At 43.0% G+C, this 23,931-nt stretch overlaps 1 protein-coding gene across 9 annotated transcripts in view; it reads left to right on the forward strand.

Moving 5' to 3' along the window:
- The window catches only part of HHAT (hedgehog acyltransferase), a 348,893-nt gene that overhangs the window by 20,039 nt on the left and 304,923 nt on the right, over nucleotides 1-23,931 (forward strand). For 7 of the 9 annotated variants that reach the window (XM_077937214.1, XM_015117485.3, XM_077937224.1 and 4 more), the window contains exons 2-3: nucleotides 1,574-1,707; nucleotides 18,085-18,152. In XM_077937214.1, coding sequence (XP_077793340.1) covers nucleotides 1,617-1,707; nucleotides 18,085-18,152 — 159 coding nt within the window. In that variant the 5' untranslated portion in view covers nucleotides 1,574-1,616. Of the gene's footprint in view, nucleotides 1-1,573; nucleotides 1,708-18,084; nucleotides 18,237-23,931 lie in introns of those variants that run through there. The other 2 variants (XM_015117492.3, XM_015117501.3) reach the window with 2 other exon arrangements.

The following is a 23,931-nucleotide window of genomic DNA, read 5'->3' on the forward strand; positions in this document are numbered from 1 at the left end:
GCTTCAACAACCTAGAAATGCATTTCTTTCTCCTGTAACAGTCTAGATCTAAGTAGTCTGGGGCACTTTGGGGGTTGGGGGTAGTACATGGATTTGGGGGCTGAGAGGCCTCTGTCTTGTCCACGTGGCTTTCACCTCTTCATCCATGGTGGCTGTTCCAATTCTGTTCAACAGGAAAGGGAGGGAAAGAAAGAGATGGCCACAGCCATGTCCCTTCACTCACATCCTTTTGAATGGAGCTATTCAGGTGTCCACACTTAGCTACAGTGTAGTGTTGGTGTCCAGAGGAAATTTTAATTGCTGTGTGAGAAGAGAGACTGAATTCTGAAAAGGGGTAGTGAGGGGCAGTGGGTAACAAGCAGTGTCTGTCACAGATGCCTGTGGTTATGTCATTAACTGCCCTTTAAGAAATGTATGGATGAGGCCTGGCACAGTGGCTTGTGCCTATAACCCCAGCTACTCAGGAGGCTGAGGAGACCAGGAAATCAAGATCAGTCTGGGCAACATAGACCCTGTCTCCAAAAATACATAAATAAAGTGCGTAGATGCATGGCAGACAGAGAGGTTTATAGTATTCCATTCTGATAATCAACTGCAGGATGGTACTTGATTTCTTATATATATTTTTTGAGGCAAGGTCTCACTCTGTCACCCAGGCTGGAGTGCAGTGGCACAATCTTGGCTCACTGCAACCTCAGCCTCTTGGATTCAAGTGATTTTCCTGCCTCAACCTCCTGAGTAGCTGGGATTACAGGCAAGCGCCACCACGCCTGGGTAATTCTTGTATTTTTAGTGGAGACAGGTTTTGCTGTGTTAGCCAGGCTGGTCTCAAACTCCTGGCCTCAAGTGATCCACCTGCCTTGGCCTCCCAAAGTGATGGGGTAACAGGTGTGTGCCACCGTGCCCCGCTGATTTTAAGTTTTTATTATATTTTTTAGAGATGGGATCTGGCTATTTTGCCCAGGCTGGTCTTGAACTCCTGGCCTCAAGTGATCCATCTTGGCCTCCCAAAGTGTTGGGATTACAGGCATGAGCCACCATGCTTGGCCTATAGTATGATACTTGAAAGGGACAACAAGGATGGTGAGCCTGTTGGCTTAGAGGTTTGGATATTGTTTGTGCTTTTCAGACTTTTTGAAGCCATTTATTATTCACAAAGCACATGGTAGTCCCTTCTTGCTACATTCCAGGCACTGCGCTAGGGGCTGGGGAGTCAGCGATCATCGTCCCTGCTATCTGAGGTTCACTCCACAGAAGAGACAAGTATATTATGCAATGAGTAGAGAACTGTCTGATGTATACTCTGATGGGAGGCTGTGGGAACCCCTAGGAAAAGACCTGACCCCTTTGACAGGCAGGATGCGTGTGTGTGGTGTATGTGTGGGTGTGCACGTGCATGTGTTTGTTGGATGCAGGAGGGAGTAAGGTCACAGGGAGGAGGAGGCTTTATTGGGGTTATGTCTGTATCACCTCGAATAGTGATGGTCTCAGGGAGTGTGAACTAACTGAATTGATGTTAAGATGCTGTTCTCTAGTGCCATGTTCATGGCTTAATGTTTTGTCTCTTTCTCAGAAACTCTCAGCGTGGGCATCGGGAATCTTCGTGCCTAGGAGCCATGCTGCCCCGATGGGAACTGGCACTTTACCTACTTGCCTCACTAGGCTTCCACTTCTATTCCTTCTATGAAGTTTACAAAGTCTCCAGAGGTAAGGCTCCAAGCTTTTCTGACCTTCTATCAAACAAGGAAACTCCTGTCAAAAAAAAGGAGCAGAGGTGGAAGATTCAAGAAGATGATCCAATAGTGTCGGATGATGTGGGCCTTGATTTGCTTCCCCCTGTCTTGGATAGTTTGAATCAGTGACCTGAGTCCATTAAGTTTTCTACCCTAATCCTTGGTCTTTTAGGTGATGCTGTGGCTTGTCTTCTATAATTGGTGGGTTTGATTCAAAGGCTATTGAAGGCCATGGAGGGGATTTGCATTCAGAATTCAAAGTAAAACTCTTAAATTTCTCTTTCATCATTACTCCTCTCAGACATATGAGACCCGGGCTCGTTTTATCTTCTTGTTCTGTCATTTTTAGTGTGTTGCCTTTGTCTGAGTGCTGGAGATAAATCATCATCAGGTCACATCCCTGCCCATACGAAGGAGAATGGGGACCCTCCTTTATTTTAGTGGCAGTTTGGCAGGGAGCACTAGTCACTCCTGCTCACGCCCAGTTGGCCAGCACTGAGTCCCACGGGCACAGCTGGGAGGTTGGGAAATAGTCATTAGCTTGGTGGCTATGTGCTACCTAAAACTACTTTTTTTTTTTTTTTTTTGAGACCTAGTTTCACTCTTGTCACCCAGGCTGGAGTGCAATGGCACGATCTCGGCTGACTGCAACCTCTGCCTCCTGGATTCAAGCAATTGTCCCAGCTCAGCCGCTGGGATTACAGGTGCCCACCGCCATGCCTGGCTAATTTTTGTATTTTTAGTAGAGATGTGGTTTCACCATGTTGGCCAGGCTGGTCTCGAACTCCTGACCTCAGGTGATCCTCCTGCCTCAGCCTCCCAAAGTGCTAGGATTACAGGTGTGAGCCACTGCACCCAGCCTAAAACTTCTCATGTTATGGAAGAAAGAGAAAGAATTTTGGAGGGTCCTTGAGCAGTCTCTGCCATAGGTAGCGAGAGTGTCCTTGAGGTGATAGTGATTACTGAGCCTTGTCTTAAGAAGAGCAAGAGTCAGCCAAGTAGAGAAGTGAGCAGAGGAACTCTGAACAGAGTTAAGTTTGCAGGCAAATGATGTTGGAGATAGCTTACCATCATCAGGGAACTACAAACCACTCATCAGGACTAGAGTGCAGAGTGTGATGGGGAGTGAAAGAGTTGAGCTTAGATCAAAGAGCAGGGATAGGTTGTGAAAGACATGGGTTGTATATTTGGCCAAGGAGTTTGGACCTTATCTTGAAGACAGGATGGCATATTGAAAGTAGTGCAGTCATTTAAAATGACAAAGGTAGGTTTTGGGAAGTACAGTTGAGAATGCTCTGCCTTCAGCATCTGCTACTCTATGGATCACCAGGGTTGATCTTCCTCTGCATTCTGAATGTGTCCCATTCATAGCCACGGACTTGGTTGCAGGAAATGACCATCTAAAGGAGATGAGCAGGGTTCTTTGGGCAAGGCTGTCGAAGTGGCTGCATTCTCTTGCTGGAGCCTCTGAGCTCTCAGAGCTTATGAAGAGGAACTAACCTGCTCTGTGTCAGGCTCCGTGTTAGATACTTCATGTACCTTGTCTCACTTGATCTTTAGCGCAGCCCTATGAGATAGGATATTTAGAAAACAAGCTTGGCTGCAGAAACTTAGCCTCCAGAGTAACTGTAGTTCACAGCTAGTGTGGTGTCTAGCTAGCATCAGAGACCCTGGTTCCTTCTCCCATGTTCCCCTGCTGTCTTCAACATGTCCCACCTTTTGTAAGGTAGCTGCTCTAGCTCTTGTTGTCAAGTTTGCTCTTTGATCAGCAGGAAGGATGGAAGGGAAGGGGAGGACAGGCTCTCTCCCTTTCAGAACTTGACTTGAAAGTGGCTTATATCATATCTATTCAAGTACTACTCACCAGAACCTAGTCCTGTGACCACATTCACTGAGAGGGGAGCTAGGAAATGTAATCTCTGGTTGGGAGGCCATTTATCCAGCCAAAGCACACGGATTCTATTGTAGAGAAAGCAAGAAGGGACATGAGCAGTCCATTGGCAGTCTCCTCCATAGAAGGGTATCTTCGTTACCTATTTCTGCACAACAAGCTATCCTGAAGCTTTGTGTTTTAAAGAAACAACCACCTTTTATGATCTCTCACTGTTCTGTGAGATTCCCCCTACCTCCCGTTTTGAATATACTTTATTTTTTAAAAGTCGTTTTAAAGCCAGGCATGGTGGTGCACTCCTGTAGTCCCAGTTACTTGGGAGGCTGAGGCAGTAGGATCACTTCAACTCAAGAGCTTAAGACCAGCCTGGACAACACAGCAAGACCATGTTTCAAAAACAGAACAACAAGAAAAGCAGTTTTTGGTTCACAGCAAAATTGAGCAGATAGTACAGAGAGCTCCCATAATACCCCATGCTCCTATACACACACAGCCTTGCCAACTAGCAGCGTCCAGCACTGGAGGGGTACGTTTGTTACAATTGATGAACCTACACTGACATATCATTATCGCCCAAAGTCCATACTTTACAATAGGGTTCACTCTTGGTGGTGTACGTTCTTTAGGTTTTAAGAAATGTGTAATGACCCATATCCACCATTGTAGTATCATATAGAGCAGTTTCACTGCCCTAAAACTCTTCTGTGCTTCGGCTACTTATCCTTCCCTCCCCCTGCCCCAACCCCTGGTAGCTCCTACTCTTTTTACTGTGGCCATAGTTTTACCTTTTCTAGAATGTCATATGTTTGCCTTTTCTTCAAATCATACAAAATGTAGCCTTTTCAGATTGATTTTTTTTTTTTTTTTTTTTTTTTTTTTTTTTTTACTTAGTAATAAGCATTTAAGGCTTCTCAGTGTCTTTTTATGGCTTGATAGCTCCTATCTTTTTACTGCTAAATAATTTGTGGTCTAGAAAAAACCACAGTTTATTAATCCACTCGCCTGCTGAAGGACATCTTGGTTTTTTCCAAGTTTTGGCAATTACAAATAAAGCTGCTATAAAGATCATGCATAGGTTTTGAATGGACATAAGTTTTTACCTCCTTTGGATAAATACCAAGGAGTGCAATTGCTGGATCATATAGTAAGAATATGTTAATTTTTGTAAGAAACTGCCAAACTGTCTTCCAAAGTGCCTGTGCCTTTTGTATTCCTGTCAGCAGTGAATCAGAGTTTCTGTTCTCTGCATCTTGCCAGCAACTGGTATTGTCACAGTTCAGGATGTTGTCCATTCTAATAGGTATGTAGTAGTATCTCATTGTTTTTCTATAAGGAAATGCATTTGCATTTTCCTAAGGACATACGATGTGGAGCATCTTTTTATATGCCTGTTTGCCATCTGTGTATCTTTGGTAAGGTGTCTGTCTGGTTCTTTTGCCCATTGTTAAATTGGGTTGATATGTCTTTTGCAAATAGTTTCTCCTAGTGTATGGCTTGTCTCATTGTCTTGACAGTGTCTTTAGAAAAACAGAAATTTTGAAATTTTAATGAAGTCTAGCTTATCAATTTTTTTTTTAAGGATTGTGCCTTTGGTCTTAGATCTAAAAAGTCATCACCCTACCCAACATCATCTAGATTTTCTCTTATGTTATCCTCTAGAAGTTTATAATTTTACATTTTATATTTAGGCCTATGATTCATTTTGAGTTAATTTTTGTAAAGGGTGTAAAGTCTGTGTTTAGACTGATTTTTTTGCAGGTAGATGTCCAGTTGTTCAGCACCATTTGTTGAAAAGACTATCTTTTCCTCATTGTTTTGCCTTTGCTCCTTTGTCAAAATTCAGTTAGCTATATTTATCTGGGTTTATTTCTGGGCTCTCTGTTATGTTCTATTGATATATTTGTCTATTCTTACACCAATACCATAATGTCTTGATTACTGTAGCTTTACAGTAAGTCTTGAAGTTGGATAGTGTCAGCCTTCTGACTGTTACTTGTGTTGTCTATTCTGGGTCTTTTGCCTGTCTGTATAAACTTTAAAGTCAGTTTGTTGACATCTACAAAATAATTTTAATTATAAAATAAAGATGTTTGTAGCAGTTTTATTAATAATTGCTAAAAATTGGAAGCAACCAGGATGTCATTAAGCAGGCAAATGGATTAATAAATTGCAGTATATTCAGACAATGGAATTTGCCAGGATTTTCACTGGGGTTGCATTGAATCTATAGATCAAGTTGGGAAGAACTGACATCTTGACAATATTGCGTCTTCCTAGCCATGAACATGGACTATCTCCCCATTTATTTAGTTACTTGATTTCTTTCATGAGAGTTTTATTGTTTTCCTGATATAGATCTTATATATATTTTGTTAGATTTATAGCTCAGTAGTATTTCATTTTTTGGGTGACAATGTAAATGGTGTTGTTTTAAATTTCAAATTCTATTTATTTCATTGCTGATATATAGGTAAGAAATTGACTTTGGTATAGTTACCTTAAATCCTGCAATCTTGTTGTTATTGCTTATTAATTCCAGGAGTTTTTCTGTCAGTTCTTTCAGATTTTCTACATAGGTAATCATGGTGTCTGCAAAGATGATTTTATTTCTTCCTTCTCAATCTTATATACCTTTTCTTTGTTGTTGTTGCCTTAATTAGGATTTCCAGTAGAATCTTGAAAAAGAGAGATGAGAGGAATATCCTTGCCTTATTCCTAATTTAACTGGGAAAACTTCTAGTTTCTCACCATTAAGTATGACGTTAGCTGTGGGTTTTTTATAGATGCTTTTCATCTATCTAGTTAAGGAAGTTCCCCTCTATTCCTAGTTTTCTGAGAGCTTTTGTTATGAACGACTGTATTAGTTAGGGTTCTCCAGGGAAATAGAATCAACAGGCTACATATAGCTATAAAAGGAGATTTATTACAAGGAATTGGCCCACACAATTATAGAGGCTGGGAAGTTTCATGATCTTCTGTCTGCAAGCTGTAGACCTGCGAAAGCCAGTGGTGCCATTCAGTTCAAGTCCGAAGGCCTGAGAACTGGAGCAGCCTAGGATGTAAATCCCAGTCTGAGGGCAGGAGAAGATGAACCGAGATGATCTAGCTCAAGCAGTAGCCAGAAACAAGAGTGAATTCTTCCTTCCTCCTCCTTTTGTTCTATTTAGACCCTCAATGGATTGGATGGTGCCCACCCGCATTAAAGAGGGCAACCTACTGTATCTGATTCAAATGCTTAACTCCTCAAGAAACACCCTCACAGGCACCTAGAAATAGTGTTTAATCTGGGCATTCCCTGGCCTGGTCAAGTTGACACATAGCACTAACCAACACAATAGATGCTGGTTTTTGTCAAGTGCTCTTTCTGCATTTCTTGATCATTTTATTCTTCTTTAGCCTGTTGATGTGTTGGATTACATTGATTTTTTGTGTTCTGTGAGATTTTGACTTTAATATACCTGGACTGGACTCAGCTGGCCTTTCTCCTGTTTCCTGTATTGTCAGCTGGGGCTGCAGTCATCTGGTGGCTCGATTGGGCTCACTCATCCAGGGTGGCTCACTCACATGGCTGGCAGTTGGTGCTGGCTGTCAGCTGGGAGCTCAGCTGGGGACTGTCAAGTGGAGTACTATGGTTCTCTCTAAATGGCTTCATGTGGCTTACATTTCTTACATTTATAACGGGGCAGCTGGGTTCCAGCTGTTGCACGTGCCACCTGGGAAGTTATACAGGTCACTTCTGCCTCATTTATTGGTCAAAGCAAATCACAGGGCCAGTCCAGATTGAAGGGGAGGAAAGACTACACCTTTTTACAGGTGGAGCAGCATATGGAGGAAGAGAAGAGTCTGATGGCAGCCACCTCCTGGAGTTTCTCTTCTATAATGGGTGTTATACTTCTTTACCCACATGAATCACTGAGGCTCAAAAGTATTACTTGTCCAAGGTCATGTATCTAATAACTAATAGAGCTGAAGCTTAAACCTAGGACTCTACAACTCTACTTCTTATGTTGTGGTAGCTTCTGGGAATGGGGCAAGGGGTCCCTTTGTAGATAGTACAAAACTTTTCTGCACCTTAACCTGTCCAGATGCTGTCATGCTGTGCGTCATGCTGACCACTCCCTAGCCTGAAGCTTCCTAAATCCTTAATGCCTTTCCTTTTATTGTCAGTGCCGACATTCCCAAGAAATATATTCCTCAAATGCTTTTGCCAGTTTAGCTCACAGGAGCCAGATCCCCGTGCCATGCTTAAGTATGTTTAACTGGTGCAGTGTTGAGCCTTCTTGGTTCCATATCTCACTTTCTAATTCAGGAAAAAGTGCTACTTACCCACATTGTAGAAGTGGGTCACTGGAAAAATTGTCTCTACTGTGAACTTTTTTAGGGCATTCGTGTCTGGAGCAAATGTGCTGCCTAGAATAGACTAGGGGCTCCAAGTGTATTTGTTAAGTGAAATGTCTCTGGTGGGCATCTGCATGGCTACTCTCCTTGGGCACAGAGCAGGCATCTCATTCACGGCTGTCTCTATCAGCAGTAGTGGGGTTGTCATGTGGTTGGGGACAGCAGACTGATTTTAACAGTTTTAGTCAAATGGAATCTCTCAGCAAATCCATAGCAGGGACTCAATAGAATACCCCTTCTTCCTTGCAACTCTACCAAATTAGAGTATCTTGAAGTCACATGGAAATATTTGGGGTGGTGACAGTGATCTGCTATGCTGGCTGACCTCGCCCCTGGTGCTCTGCAGTACTGTGGCTAATACACAGCTATTGCATTAGGTTGGTGCCTTATGGCTTAGTAGACATAAAACTTTTTATCTGTTTACTTTTTTTTTTTTTTTTTTTTTTTTTTTTGAGAGTCTTGCTCTGTCACCCAAGCTGGAGTGCAGTGGCACAATCTTGGCTCACTGTAACTTCTGCCTCCTGGGTTCAAGTAATTCTCCTGTCTCAGCCTCCCTAGTAGCTGTGACTACAGGTGCATGCCACCACACCTGGCTAATTTTTGTATTTTTAGTGGAGACAGGGTTTCACCATGTTAGCCAGGCTGGTCTCAAATTTCTAACCTCAGGTAATCCACTCCTCCCAGCCTCTCTAAGTGCTGGGATTACAGGCATGAGCCACCACGCCCAGCCCCTCTCTGTTTACATTTAATGTGAAAATGCAATGTGCCATGCATCAGAAGGCTTGTGTGATAGGCCTTGAACGAACTGATGCCTCTGCCTAAAAGAATGCCATATATTTTTCTGGCCATATCAATTTAATGCAATATTCAGAATAAAAACTATTGAATTCTCATCATTGAAAATCCTGGTGATAGAAGGAATTCACCTGTTTTGTTTTTGTTTTTTTTTTAAAGAAAGCACCTGGGAGGGGAAGTCTTTGACTATTTCAGTTTACCACCTATTGGTTCTTATTTAAATGTTTTATTTCTTCTTGTACCCATTTTGACATTTTACAGCTTTCTAGGGATCTACATACTTTATGTAGGTTTTCAGTTTGATTAGTATATTGTGGCTCTTAACTTTTTAAATTTTTTTGTGGTTTCATTTTATATTTTATCTGCATCATCTTCACTCTCTTCATTTCCTCTTTCCATTTCTTCCTCCCTTCTATTTTTTTTTCTTTCATCAGTGGTGCCAGAAATCTTATTAATCTTTTCATCATTTGGCTTTATTTTCTCAGTCATTTCTTTTTGTTTTCTAACTCATTGATTTTTGCCCTTATCTCATTATTTTCTTCCTTATTGTTTCTTTAGGTTTGGTCTGTTCCTTTTTATTTCAGTGTCATGAGTTGAATGCTTATCTCATTTACTTTGTAAAGAATGTGTTTGGATTGTTGATTGTTTTTCTCAGAAGGATTTCTAGAAGAGGAATTATAGAGTAAAACCACACAACCATTTTTCAGGTGCTTAATAGATGTACCCAGGCTGCTCTCAGGAAGGCTGTGCCAATTCACGCTTCCAAAGGAGGAGATCCATTTTTCTGTACTACTCCCAGCAAGTTGAATGCTCTTCAATCCATCTCAAGTGTATTTAGTATATGATGTGATATTTTTTCACAAATAGGTAACTAAACATTATGTCTTTTTTTTGAGACGGAGTCTTGCTCTATTACCCAGCCTGGAGTACAGTGGCACGATCTCTACTCGCTGTTACCTCTGCCTCCTGGGTCCAAGCAATTCTCATGCCTCTACTTCCCGAGTAGCTGGGATTACACGTGTGCACCACCACACCCTGCTAATTTTTGTATTTTTAGTAAAGACAGGTTTTTACCATGGTGGTCAGGCCGGTCTCAAACTCCTCGGCCTCCTAAGGTGCTGGGATTACTGGTGATTCTGATAATTATGATGGAATCTTGGTCATATACTGAATTCTTTTGTTAAAATTTAAAGTTTATTTTTATTTTTTATTTTACAAAAATAGAGACAAGATGTATGTTGCTGAGACTGGTCTCAAACTCCTGGACTCAAGCAATCTTCCTGCCTCTGCCTCCCAAAGTGCTGAGATTACAGACATGAGCCAGGTTGCCTGGCCTCACATATTAAATTATTATATTCTGTTTAATTGACTTCTCAATCAATTCTTACATCAATACTGTGCTGTTTTAATTATCCTTGATTTATAAAATGCTTAAGTATCTGGAGTAAGTTATTAGTCATTGGTTCTTTGTTTTCAGATCTTTCTTAGGCTATTCTTACTGGCTTATTCTTCCAGATATATATTTGAAATTGGCTACTTTCAAAAAATCATTAGGGTTTTAGTTAGAATTGTAATAAACTTATAAATTAATTTGTAAATAATTGATATTTTTATAATGTGTCTTTCTATCCAATAATATATTTTTTCTTTGCTTATTCAAAATCTTTAATCACTTCCCTTAATGAAGGTTTGTGGTCTTCTTCAAAATAGATCCTGCTGAAACTTAGGATTATTTCTGAGTCTTTTCCTTTCTCCTTTTGCGATTGGGATATTTTCCAAATTTCCTAGCTGATTATTTCTGATCTACACAAAAGGTATTTATTTTGGTTTATCTATTTTATATTTTAGCAATTTATTGAATTCTCTTATGTTCCATTGGCTCATTTGATTTTCCTTGTTCTTGTATTGATAATACCATCCGCAGATGATGATGGTAGTTTTGCTTCATTTGTTTTTGCTTTGCTAGGACATCTAGAACAATACAACAGTTGAATGTTATCCTGTTTTAATTCTGACTTTAATGGAAATCTCTGTATAGTGAAAGCTTGAACAAGCTTTACTTGTTTTTAAAAACTCATGTTAAGGAATCCTAGCCCCTTTAAATTGGCAATAAGTGTTTAATTTTATTTGTTTTTAAAGTACCTATTCCTTTTTTGACCTATTGATACATTTTAAAGTCATCAGTTTTCCAAAGGCAAACCATACGAATTCAATCCTACTACAAACCTACCATGGCCATGGTATTTTTAAACATACTTTTCCCCCTAGGGTTAAAAAAATATGGATTTCTAAGTGAGAGTGGTTGGCCTGTAATTTTGTTTTGTCTCATCCCCAATTTCAATCTTGATATTCTGTTAGCTTTATAAAACAACTGGAGATGATTCCATTTTAAAAAATATTATGGTACTGTTAAGGTAGTTTATGAAATGTCTGCATCAGTGTCTGATGTTATTCACTTCTAAGTATGTCTAGGCATGAAGTCTCTTTGGGAGTTTATTCATTGAAAACTTTTCAGTACTTTTCAGGGTTATTTGTATGCTTTCATTCTTAAGTCAGTTTGAACAATTCATATTTTTCTATTTCATTATTACTGTTTTTGAGACAGTGTCTCATTCTGTTGCTCAGGCTGGAGTGTAGTGGCTCGATCCTAGCTCACTGCAAACTCAAGCACCTGGGCTCAAGTGATCCTCCAACTTCAGCCTCCTAAGTAGCTAGGACTACAGGCACACATTACCACACTTGCACACTTGCTTGGCTATTTTTTTTTTTTTTTTTGGTGATAGGATCTTTCTATGTTGCCCAGGCTAGTCTTGAACCCCTGGCCTCAAGCCAAATCCCAAAGTCCCGGGATTATAGGCATGAACCACTATGCCTGGCCTGTGAAAATTATTTTCTAATGAAAAGCAGCCACCCTAGAACCTTCTGATTTTACAGAGACCAGGCACATCTTCTTTTATGAAGTAGCTATGATCCTGAAAAGTTGCATATTAATGACATTTTCATAAATGAAATTGTGTTTCCCATTGATTTGCATTTTCATGTCACAGGCTTTTTTTTTCATTTTTTTAATATTCAGTGATATATCTGTAGTTAATGTTTCTTTAAATACACTCTAGCACCAGGGAGCCCTCATATTTAAGGAGCCTTTGCTTTTTATGGTGCAAAGTATTTATTTGAATCACCACTCCCTGTTTCTTTGTTTTTATATAGTTGTTCTTAAAGTGGGATACAGCTAGTATAGCTGAACACATTCACCTTCTACCTTTTGTTTATTTCTGTATAAACCTGTGGTTTTCATTGTTACTAAGCTCGATTTATGAATAAAGGATACAGAAGCTCATTTATAGATCAGTTCTTTCTTTTACGTTGTTCATGCAACGTGCTAACCTCTCATGGGGCATGGGCTTTTTTGGAAGTAATTTTTCCCACTGACTTTTGTGATTAGAGGAACTTATTTGGTTGCAAGATGATCAGTAACTCTGGAGAGCCCAGTCCAGGGTGGGAAAACAAAGGCCACTGGTCCTGTCCTTGAACAGGTGTCCTTGCTCTTAGAACCAGGTGAGCTGACTGAGTATGGCTGGGGCCACCAGGGGTCCTTCAGTTAACAAGACTTTGTGAAAAGACCCAAATGTACTTCTGTAGGAGCCGGGAACTGAACAGCCTGTCATGAAGCTTTAACAGTGAGTGTTGTGGAACAGCCAAGGCTCCAAACATTCTGTTTGGTGATGCTTCACATTATATTTGACTGTGGTTTCCATTGTTACCTATGGCCAGAGTCTTAGGAAACAGTTGAATCACTGTCTTCGTATTGGAATGGATCCCAAGTCTTATAGCCTATCCCTTCCTTCTTGCACTGGCATTTTCCTCCTGGGTTGACACTGGTCCTTCAGGTAGGTGTTGGGGTTCAGGAGCACTACCTCAAAACGTGGCATCTTGGCATTTGAGAAAACAGCAGAAGCGGGAAAGTTACTCCCAACCTTTCTCCCCTGAAGCAGGTCATAAAACCCTCATCTGAGAGGTGCCTTCTCTATACACAAAGGAAGGGAACATCCTTATCTCAGAAGATGAAGGATCACACAGAAGAAATAGGTCTTGCTAAGTTCCCCTCAGTTTATTGCCATTAGAACATACTCATTTTGTCCAAATCTATTTCTCCACGACTGTCCAATCTTCATCAAACCTAGCATAAAATACACAAATTTAGCCATTTCTTTGGGTCTTCATTTCTTTACGAAGACTCCTGTATCATGTAAAACTTACATTAAATACATTTGTATGCTCTTCTCTTGTTAATGTGCCTTTTGTTACAGGGGCCTCAGTCATGAACCTACGAAAGTTAGAGGAAAAATATTTTTTTATCCTCACATAGGGGGAGTATTGGCTTCCAGATAATCTGCTTTCTTAAGACTTCTAGTAAGCCTCCCACAATGACATGGGGCAGAGACTGGGCTGGCGGGCATTTGCGGGCAAGCCCTAGTATTAGACTCCACAGCTCCTCATTCCTTCTGCTCCCCATCTGGTGCTCCATGTCAGACCCCACACACTGAACATGCATAGAGCTTATGGCTTACTCTTGGCTTGAGAGTTTCCATTTCAGTCCAGGCTGCTTCTCCTTCTCCCAGAAGCTCTAAAGTTTCCCATGCAAATTACACACCTGGTGGTCTGCCCCTGCAGACTCAGAATTTCTCAGGTGAGTGGCAGATGAGCAGCCCTATTTGGGAGTTCTGAAGGACATTTATGCAGTGTCTCCTTTTACATCCATTGGCATATATGATTTGCTTTCCCTTGGGTTATTTTTAAATCACTTTTTTATTCCTCAAGTGGAAATTGGAAGAGGAAAGAAGGAGCCCCTAGGCCTCCAGAGTGTCATAAAAAGCCACCCCCTTTCTGTAGGATAATCTGCAGATGAATATTTGAGAGTTGCTTACCACTAAATTCTCCCATCATCAGAAGCCCATCTTTTCTGTGCCGCCCTTCCTATTCTCAATGACTACCACAGTCTGTTGTACTCGTGGCTTCCTGGAGAAATAATCAGTAGGAGCTGATTGGAGTTTTGCCAATGCGTAGAAACAGCGGGGCACGTGCGCCATGACTGGGTGTGCTGCTCCCAGTGGCTTGTGTCTTGTGTCAGACTAGGGTGTGTGTGTGTATGTGTTTTCTTCTCTTTCTGATTATTGCCCTCTTACTACACCCACCCCAGAATTAATTTCCCATCAAAATGCTGAGAGTGAAAAGGGGTAGGTTAGTTAGAGGTTTTAAGTAAATGGTTTACCACCACAGCTCATTGACAGTGATTAAAATGCAAATCCTCTCACTCAGTAGGTAGGATGGAGCTTTGATGTATCCTTTTGTGGAAGGCAAGAATCAACAGCTGACGTGGTAATCAGGACTCATCAGCAGAAATTGCTTCATTTCTATGCTCTCAGGCAGTTTTGTGAAGCACTGAATTTGGGGAAATAGAAACAGGGCACTGGAAGAAAGAGCGGGCTCTGCCAGTCAGTCCTTTGTGATGGGGAGAGAATTCCCAGGCACAGAAGGCTGCTTTTCTGTTTGTGGTGGCCTCTTGCTTGACTGTGTTTGACTTAGGATAAAAACTCCAGTTCTGCTCAAAGAACGAAGGTCCGAGGTCCCTCCCTAAGAATAAAACTGCCTGTGCAAACATTATGAATGTAACTGCCTTTGTAGGACTAACAGATTAGTCATAAGATTAGAAATGAAGCTTAGGAGTTATGCAGCTGGAGGCCACAAGATTCTAAACCATCCCAATTGCTCCTAGGTAAAACTATCACTATTGTAAAACCTAAGATTGGTGCTTGAGATATTTTGCAGACCCTGTACTGGAGGGATCAGCTGGTGCCACCCAGATCGATGAACTGGCTCACCTGATCTTGTGGCTCCCACTCAGGAACCGACTCAGTACAACAGGACAGCTTTGACTCCCTATGATTTCATCTCCCACCTGACCAATCAGCCCTGGCCCTCTACCTGCCAAATTATCCTTAAAACAAAACAAAACAAACAAAAAACCAGTCTCACGAGGTCAGGAGTTCGAGACCAGCCTGACCAACATGGTGAAACCCTATCTCTACTAAAAATACAAAAATTAGCCAGGCATAGTGGCGCACACCTGTAATCCCAGCTACTCGAGAGTCTGAGGCAGGAGAATCGCTCTCACCCAGGAGGCGGAGGTTGCAGTGAGCCGAGATTGCAGCACTGTACTCCAACCTGGGCGACAGAGCGAGACTTCTTCTGGGGCGGGGCTGGGGGAAATTTTCAGGAGACTGATTTCAGTAATAATAAAACTCTCATCTGCCATTTAGGCAGCTCTGTGTGAATTAAATTTCTCTATTATCATTCCTCTGTCTTGATAAATGTGCTGTGTCTGGGCAGCGGGCCAAATGAACCCAAAGGGCGGTTACCAGAACATATAATCAGAAATTCTGAGGGTTACTGCAACTTGTGGAAAGATGTCCTGCCTCAGGTTCTCCTGTATCAACTACATTCTGCAGCTGGGGTTTTCAGCTAACTTAAGGCAATGTGAAGACAGTGAGTTCCAAATGGGTCATGAATGGATTTAACTTAGAATTTAAAATTTATGTCAGGGAGCATTTGTGTCAAGAAATGAGACAAAGGTGATATATATGAATTCTCCAAAACATGAGGAAAGATTTTTTTTTTTTTTTTTGATATGAAATTTCACTCTTGTGCCCAGGCTGGAGTGCAATGGTGCGATCTCGGCTCACTGGAACCTCTGCCTCCTGGCTTCAAGCGATTCTCCTGCCTCAGCCTCCCAAGTAGCGGTGATTACAGGCACCTACCACCACACCCAGCTAATTTTGTATTTTAGTAGACATGGGGTTTCTCCATGTTGGCCAGGCTGGTCTTGAACTCCCGACCTCAGGTGATCTGCCTGCCTTGGCCTCCCAAAGTACTGGGATTACAGGCTTGAGCCACTGCGCCTGGTCAAGGACGGATTTTTGGTCTAGAGCTATGCTGTCCAGTACTGTAGTCATGGGCCACACTGGATAGGGAGCATTTGAAATGTGGCCAGGTCAAACTGAGGTGTGCTATAAAGATGACATGTAAATAGGATTTTAAAGAATTAGAAAAAGGGAATGTAAAATAACTCATATCACTGTTTAATATTGATTTCATGTTGAAATACAATTTATATTGGAGTAAATAATATAGTAAAATTAACTTGACTTTTTTTTTTTTTTTTTTTTTACTTTGTGGCTATTAGAAACTAAATTTTTAAGTGTGGCTCATGTTCTATTTCTATTGGGCAGCACTAGGGAAGATTTTATCATCATTCTCCAGTCTGCATAGGGCTCCTTGCTCCCACTAGAGGGAGGTATGTTCCAGCCTCAGGAACTCTGAGGCTAGCGTGTAAATAAATGCCACTGCTTTTGAGTGAACTCTTAAAACAAGAAGCACCAAAAGAAGAGCTTAAGTTTTCGCTTTGTTTTAATCCCGTGTAACTCTGATGTTTCTAAAGGTTGCAGTTTGTGTGAAAGTGAAGCCAAAACAGAAGAGGGAAGAGGCAGAAAGTTTTTCTACTCTCTTTGCCCTAATGAATTCAGAGGTTTCTGTTACTTCTTTATTGGATCACAGTAACTTGTCATTTGTTTGCCAATTGTTCCCTTGGACTTGAGTCTGTGTGTCTGTGTGCAGTGCAACATGCAAATAGGTGCGTGCACACACACATACACAATGTCGTCTTGCATACAGCGGTCACAGAGAGGACCAGTGCCCTACTGTAATCACACACCTCCATGGCACACCCAGAGCACTTGGAGTGCACTGTAGCTGGGGCTCCTGGAGGTGTGCCATGTGTACCCTGGGCCGGTGTGCAAGCCCCTCCCTTTTTGTATTGTTCCTAAATGTTGCCTGTAGTCTGACGCTTGGCTTGCTGTTTGCATCTAGTGTGTGTGAATCTGCCCCTTGATCCTACTCTGAACCCAGCATCATTTCATGATTATATTTTAGTGACAGCACTCTCTCCTGGGTTTCCTTCTGGGTAGCTCCTTTTTGGTTTCTTGTGGTTTTTATACTTTTGTTGATCTGATAAGCATTAATATTTCCCCATTCTTGTCTAGGTACTCTTTGTCCTTTTTTGGGGGGGAATCTCAGTCATTCTGGTGGCTTTGTGCCACCCTTATACTGAGAACTCGTAAGTCTTTATCTCCAGCTTAGAGCATTCCTTTGAGCTCCACCCACACCCATGCAGCTGCCTACAGGACATCGCACCTCAGCATCAGCCCCCACAGCATTCCTTCCTGCATCAATTCACTCATCAGCACTATCGTCATTTCTTATTCTGTGTTTGTCTATCTTCCCCAGTCAACAGTAAGCCCCAGGAAGACAAAAGCCACACCAGTCTGGCTGCATTTCATTCCTAGTATCTTGTACTGTGTCTGGTTATTGTATATCCCCAAGAAGTGTTTGCAGATATTATTTTATCTTTGGTTTCAAATCAACTGTATTGTTTACTTATATACATTCTCATTACCATTATATGACTATTTTATTATATTTTGTTAGCATTATATCATAGTGGATCCAATCACCATATTTTGTGGCAAGTCAGTGTCAAAATTTCTTTCTTTTTTTTTTCTTTCTTTCTTCTTCTTTTTTTTTTTTTTTTGAGATGGAGTCTTGCTCTTGTTGCCTAGGCTAGAATACAATGGTGCAATCTTGGCTCACTGCAACCTCTGCCTCCCCGTTCAAGCGATTCTCCTGCCTCAGTCTCCTGAGTAACTGGGATTACAGGGGCCTGCCACCACACCTGGCTAATTTTTGTATTTTTAATAGAGGTAGGGTTTCACCATGTTGGTCAGGCTGGTCTCGAACTCCTGAACTCGTGATCCGCCCTCCTCATTCTCCCCAAGTGCTGGGATTACAGGCGTGAGCCACCATGCCTGGCCCAAAATTTCTAACAGCATGTGCACGTCGGCCATTTGCAGTAACCCTTCCCATGTTTTCCTGTGTTGGAAACTCTTCTCCCTTGCTCTCTCCTTTTGTGACCCTTATTACAAGCCAAATTTCCATCAGTGGCTCTACGTATTTCCAGGAACTTAGGTCACAGAACACTGGAAAGCAGGGTCAAGCAGTGTGGTATGTTTCCGTGCCTGCAGCTTAGTCCACCGGCTGCTTTTCCAGGACATGGTCCAATTCCTTTAGTGCTTCAGCTCTTCAGCCAACCCAATTTTGTTTAGATTTGTGACTAACGAAGACTTTTTTTTTTTGTTGGTTTGTTTTGGTCAGAACATGAAGAGGAGCTGGACCAGGAATTTGAGCTGGAGACTGACACTTTATTTGGAGGATTAAAGAAGGTACAAAGTGGATGAATAAAAAATCTCAGTTTTCAAACCTGGTTTCAATATTTCACATCACGTTTGTATTTGGAGTCGATCCAGGTATCGTATTCAGCAACAATCTGGAATGAGGTGTCCTTTCTGCTGTAAAGGTGTGAGTGTGCTGTGTTGGGGAAGGCATTCCCAGGGTCTGTATCTTCTTGTCCCCTGTTCTCTTCTGAAGATACCAGAAATATGATTAACTTTATCAGTTAGGACAGTTTTCACTTTTGGAAAGCTCAGAAACTTCTTTCTTGACCTAGCCAGATCCATTAGAATCACATGTGGCCCCTGGACACTCCTACACCGACCGTTGGCAGCTGCAGAAACATCTTCCTTCCGGCCCCTGAGTGTCCCTGGCTGTTCACGCTGCTGCACAGCGTGCTGGGAATTCACATTCCTCCTCCCTCTGGTGGGGCGGTGCCAGGGTGCTGGCTCACTTGTCTTCAGCAGCAGCTCATTTTGTATTTTGTCTACTTTGGTAGCAGGCAGAGTGGCCACTGTTCTTTCACATACCCGTGTCTTTCTAGATGTGACCAGTAGCACGTCTGTGCTAGAGTATATATTCTGGGTAGGGTACCACACCCTTCTCTTCCAATTGAGAGATGCCTGACTACTTTTTTCTCCCACCAGAACCCCTGTCCTTTTGAGGCTGGAGTTCTTCTCATTCTTCTCCATTCAGTTTCTTAGGGCCCCATTTCAGTTACGACTTGGACCGTGGAGGGTCCAGGGCCCAGCTCATGGTGTGGGCTTCGGGTCAAGGCTGATTATGGGCTGCATATTTGTTTTTCTAAGTATTTTTATATGTTTTTAAAATGTTATCAGAGCATTGTTTGTTTTTTGTTTTGTGTTTTCTATTTTTACTTTAAGTATGTAATATACCAAATAAATCATAAATTCAATCAGCTTTTTGTGGGCTGGCTTGGGACATAAAAGACACCTTGCATTCCAGGTTCTGAACATTCTGCTTATGAATGAACTTTTGCAAGACAGTTCATGTCCAAGTTGGGTACTGCCTGTACTAATATTTTTCTCCTGTTGTAAGTTGCAGATCTTACTCGAATTGTAACAAATATAGCTCAATTTCCATTTTGATTTGCTAGGGTAAGCCGTTCCTTTCTCCCAGCGCTGTACAGAGCCATGCATAAGATCCAAGGCCCATGTTTGTCTGGAACTAGGAAGAGGATCCTGCCCTGCGTGGGGTGCCATTCTTGGCTTTCCTTGCTCTACCCACCAGATACTTCCATGAAAACTTAGATGTAAATTGAATTTTCATCCGTGGCATCCATTTCTAGATAGCTCTTCTTTAAATAAGCTCTTTTTAGGATTGTTAGTGAGAATGTAATGTGGGTAGTATTGTACCCACCTCAGAGATGAGGACATTTAGGAAGCTTTGTCACAAAGTGGAATTTGAGATGTAATAGGAGGTAGCCTTTGTGTGTCTCAGATCTACTCTTTACGACTATAACATTAGCAGATGTCTTACAGCAGAAAAAAAGGTGATTTTTTTCCTTTTAGAATTAAAATTCAAACATTTTAGATAATATTGAAATATAGAATTATGTGCCAGGGGCACAAATAAGCAGACACATTGGAGAGACTTTGAGCTGCAGAGGAGCAGTGGTGAGGCAGCACGAGAAAGGAAACACAGGGTGAGGCCCCAACAAGGTTTGGAGCTGCCACGGATTTCATTATCAAGGGCAGGCTCAGCCCAGTCGTGTGTTGCTACTTCTAGACAAAGGGGCTTTGTCTTCACTGACTTCCCGGCTCCTGTCACTTCATTGGGTCAAGCCCAGCTGCTTGACTGACTCCCTGCAGAGGCTCCAGAGCCCTGCAGAGATGACCACTTCTCAGTGCTCTCCACTCCCCACAGTGCTCTCAGTGCTCTCCACTCCCCACAGTGCTCTCCACTCTCCACAGTGCTCTCCACTCCCCACAGTGCTCTCCACTCCCCACAGTGCTCTCCACTCTCCACAGTGCTCTCCACTCTCCACAGTGCTCTCAGTGCTCTCCACTCCCCACAGTGCTCTCCACTCTCCACAGTGCTCTCCACTCCCCACAGTGCTCTCCACTCTCCACAGTGCTCTCCACTCCCCACAGTGCTCTCCACTCTCCACAGTGCTCTCCACTCTCCACAGTGCTCTCAGTGCTCTCCACTCCCCACAGTGCTCTCAGTGCTCTCCACGCCCCACAGTGCTCTCCACTCTCCACAGTGCTCTCCACTCTCCACAGTGCTCTCCATTCTCCACAGTGCTGTCCACTCTCCACAGTGCTCTCAGTGTTCTCCACTCTCCACAGTGCTCTCCACTCTCCACAGTGCTCTCCACTCTCCACAGCGCTCTCAGTGCTCTCCACTCTCCACAGCAGCTCTCATAACAGGGCTGGGGTTGGGAGTGTTGTTGCTCAGGCCACTTCTGCCTTCACAGAAAAGTCCACGTGGCACAGGCACGTACTCTGGGAGCTCCAAGGATTCAGTCTTTTGCCATCCCGACAAATCTGTCTGTCCATCCCTCTGTCTCTCATTCATCGACAGTGCTGTGAGCGCCTCTCACCTTCTCATCTTTCTGCTTCTCATCACCTTGCATGTGGGGTGGGTGGTTTGGAGCCCTATAATTTATGGAGGAAATGGTGAGTCCTGGTGGATATCCAGCAGATGAAGGACATTGATATAGGTCCTTAGGATCAAAACAGTCTTTGCTGAATATTTCTTTTCTCAGAGGCTGTAGGAGGTGGCAAGCACATGCTATTTTGGTCCAAATTCTAATCAAAAGAAGATATTAGGTGTGACTAGAAATCATGACCTTTAGAAGAAAGTTTATGTTTTCTGACCAGCCCATCCCTTGAATGTTAGTCTGCAGCTGGATTGGTAAACCTCAGAACTGCTGACATTATTATTATTATTATTATTATTATTATTATTATTATTATTTTGAGACAGAGTCTCCCTCTGTTGCCCAGGCTAGAGTGCAGTGGCATGATCTTGGCTCACTGCAAGCTCTGCCTCCTAGGTTCTAGTGATTCTCCTGCCTCAGCTTCCTGAGTAGCTGGGGTTACAGGTGCCTGCCACCAAGCCCAGCTAATTTATTTTATTATTATTATTTTTTAGTAGAGATGGGGTTTCATTATGTTAGGCTGGTCTCGAACTCCTGACCTCAGGTGATCCACCTGCCTTGGCCTCCCAAAATACTGGGATTACAGGCATGAGCCACCATGCCTGGCCGACATTTTATTTTATTTTGTTGAGACAGGGTCTCGCTCTGTAACCCAGGCTGGAGTGCAGTGGCACAATCTCAGCTCACTGCAACCTCCATCTCTCGGGTTCAAACATTTCTCCTGTCTCAGCCTCCCAGGTAGCTGAGATTACAGGCACACACCACCACGCCTGGCCAATTTTTGTATTTTTAATAGAGATGGGGTTTCACCATCTTGACTAGGCTGGTTCAAACTCCTGGCCTCAAGTGATCCACCTGCCTTGGCCTCTCAAAGTGCTGGCATTACAAGTGTCAGCCACCATGACTGGCCACATTTTTTTTTTAAATATTATTATTTTTTTTAGAGATGGGATCCTGCTCTGTCACCCAGGCTGGAGTACAGTGGTGTAATCACAGCTCACTGGAGCCTTGAACTCCTGGGCTCAAACGATCCTCCTGCCTCAGCCTCTTGAGTAGCTGGGACTACAGACATGCACCACCATACCTGGCTAATTTTTTATTTTTTGTAGAGATGGGGTCTCACTATATTACCCAGGCTGGTCTTGAACTCCTAGCCTCAGCCTCCCAAAGCACTGGGGTTACAGGTGTGAGCCACACTGCCTGGCCACTACTGACATTTTAGATCAGATGGCTGTTGTGGGGAGCTGCTCTGGACATTGTACAATGCTTAGCAGAATCCCTGGACTCTACCTAGTAGATGCTAGCAGCATTTCCTGCCCTAAGCCTTAACAATTTAAAAAAGTGAGCTGGGTATGGTGCCTCACTCCTGTAATCCCAGCACTTTGGAAGGCTAAGGCCAGCAGATCACTTGAGGTCAGGAGTTTGAGATTAGCCTGGCCAACATGATGAAACCCCATGTCTACTAAAAATACAAAAATTAGCCAGGCATGGTGGCATGTGCCTGTAATCCCAGCTACTCCAGGGGCTGAGGCACGAGAATGGCTTGAACCCAGGAGGTGGAGGTTGCAGTGAGCTGAGATGGTGCCACTGCACTCTGCACTCCAGCCTGGGCATCAGAGTGAGACCCTGTCTCTAAAAATAAAAACAAAAACAAAAAACAATTTAAAAAGTCTCCATGCATTGTCAAATGCTCCCGGGAGGCAAAATCATCCCCTTTTAAAAGCAGCTCGTCTATAGCAATATTTAAGTGCTCTTAAATGACCACTGTCTTAGTCATGCCAATTTGCCATTCTTACCTTTGCTCATCCTGTTCCTCTTCTGGATTGGGGCTCACGCCTTCCCTGTCTGGCCGTCACTCACACTCCAGATCATAGCTGGCTCCCTGTCATGGAAGCATTGCCTGAACCTCAAGCCGGCCTTGGTACTCATAGTTCCTGACACTTCCCTGCCTCTCTCTTTACTTCCTTCCACAAATACAGCTTTCAACGAGAGGGTCTCTGTGCTCAAGTCCATATGGAGTGCTGGGGACGGTGGCGAACCAGACAGACAATGTTCCTATGCTAGTGTCTCCTACTAGGGACAGGCTGACCACAAATAAATGAACAAACAATGGCCGCAGACTGAGCTAAATGACATGAAGGCAGTAAACAGGGTGATAAGATAGCTCTATTTTGGATCAAATTGTGTACCCTATTATGAAAAATTGATTTGTAGAATTTTATTTGGTGTTATCCTTTCTCACATAGATTGTGGGTCCCACAAAAGCAAGGCTGGGATTTTAATCATTTCTGTATCTTCAATGCCTGGAGCAGAGTCAGTGAGTATTTTGTTGAATTTAACTGTAGGAAAGAGTGAAGTGCCAGGTTGCAGCATGGAGGTGAAATACATCGTCCTCCGTGCCTCTAGATAGCCGTGTAGGTAAGCGGGCGAAGTGGGACGGTGTGTAGAGTCAGAGGAGGGAGAGACCACTCTGGGCACAAAACAATCACAAACTGCCTCTGGGAGAAGGGGCTGCACCTTCACCTGAGCTGCAAAGAATGGGTAGGGTTTGGCAAGATCATCGGTAGAGGAGACGCTGTTCCAGTGGTGTCGCTGTGGTTAGAAAAGGGAAGAACATATTAGGGAAATGGTGACTCGAAGTGAAGCTTCACTTAGGGCAGTGAAAGGGAGCTGGACCTGACTGTAGTCCTCCAATTTTTGACGATGTTCGGGTTTGGAGGATTACAGCCCCAATCAAGAATGCCTTTGAGCTTTGTCATTTCTTTGAGCTTTGTCATTTCTTTGAGGGTAACGCTGATGGCACTTGCCGAGACAACAGATGCGGTGTGGGTGCTTGTGTAGGTGCGGCTGTCAAGGGCTGTTCAGACTCCATATGCTTTGGTTTTTGCATCCTTTTTTGTAATGTTTGCTCTTCCAGGCTGTCAGGGTAAAAGCGTCCCGCGACCCCCCAACCCCGCAGGCTCCAGCGTGCTGTGCTAGAGCCTGTGTGTGGCAGGGATGGGGTGAACCCAGACTTGCTGGGTTCTGGCGTGATCTGTCGTCGTATTTGCCAGTCCCTGTCTGTTACTTCTTACTGGTCTTCTCTCTAGTGATGCCAGGGAGATAGGGGAAATATTTCAGTGCCCATGTTGCTTGCTCGATGAAGT

The sequence above is a fragment of the Macaca mulatta genome, chromosome 1 (assembly GCF_049350105.2).
Source record: "Macaca mulatta isolate MMU2019108-1 chromosome 1, T2T-MMU8v2.0, whole genome shotgun sequence".
Classification (NCBI taxonomy): Eukaryota; Metazoa; Chordata; class Mammalia; order Primates; family Cercopithecidae; genus Macaca; species Macaca mulatta.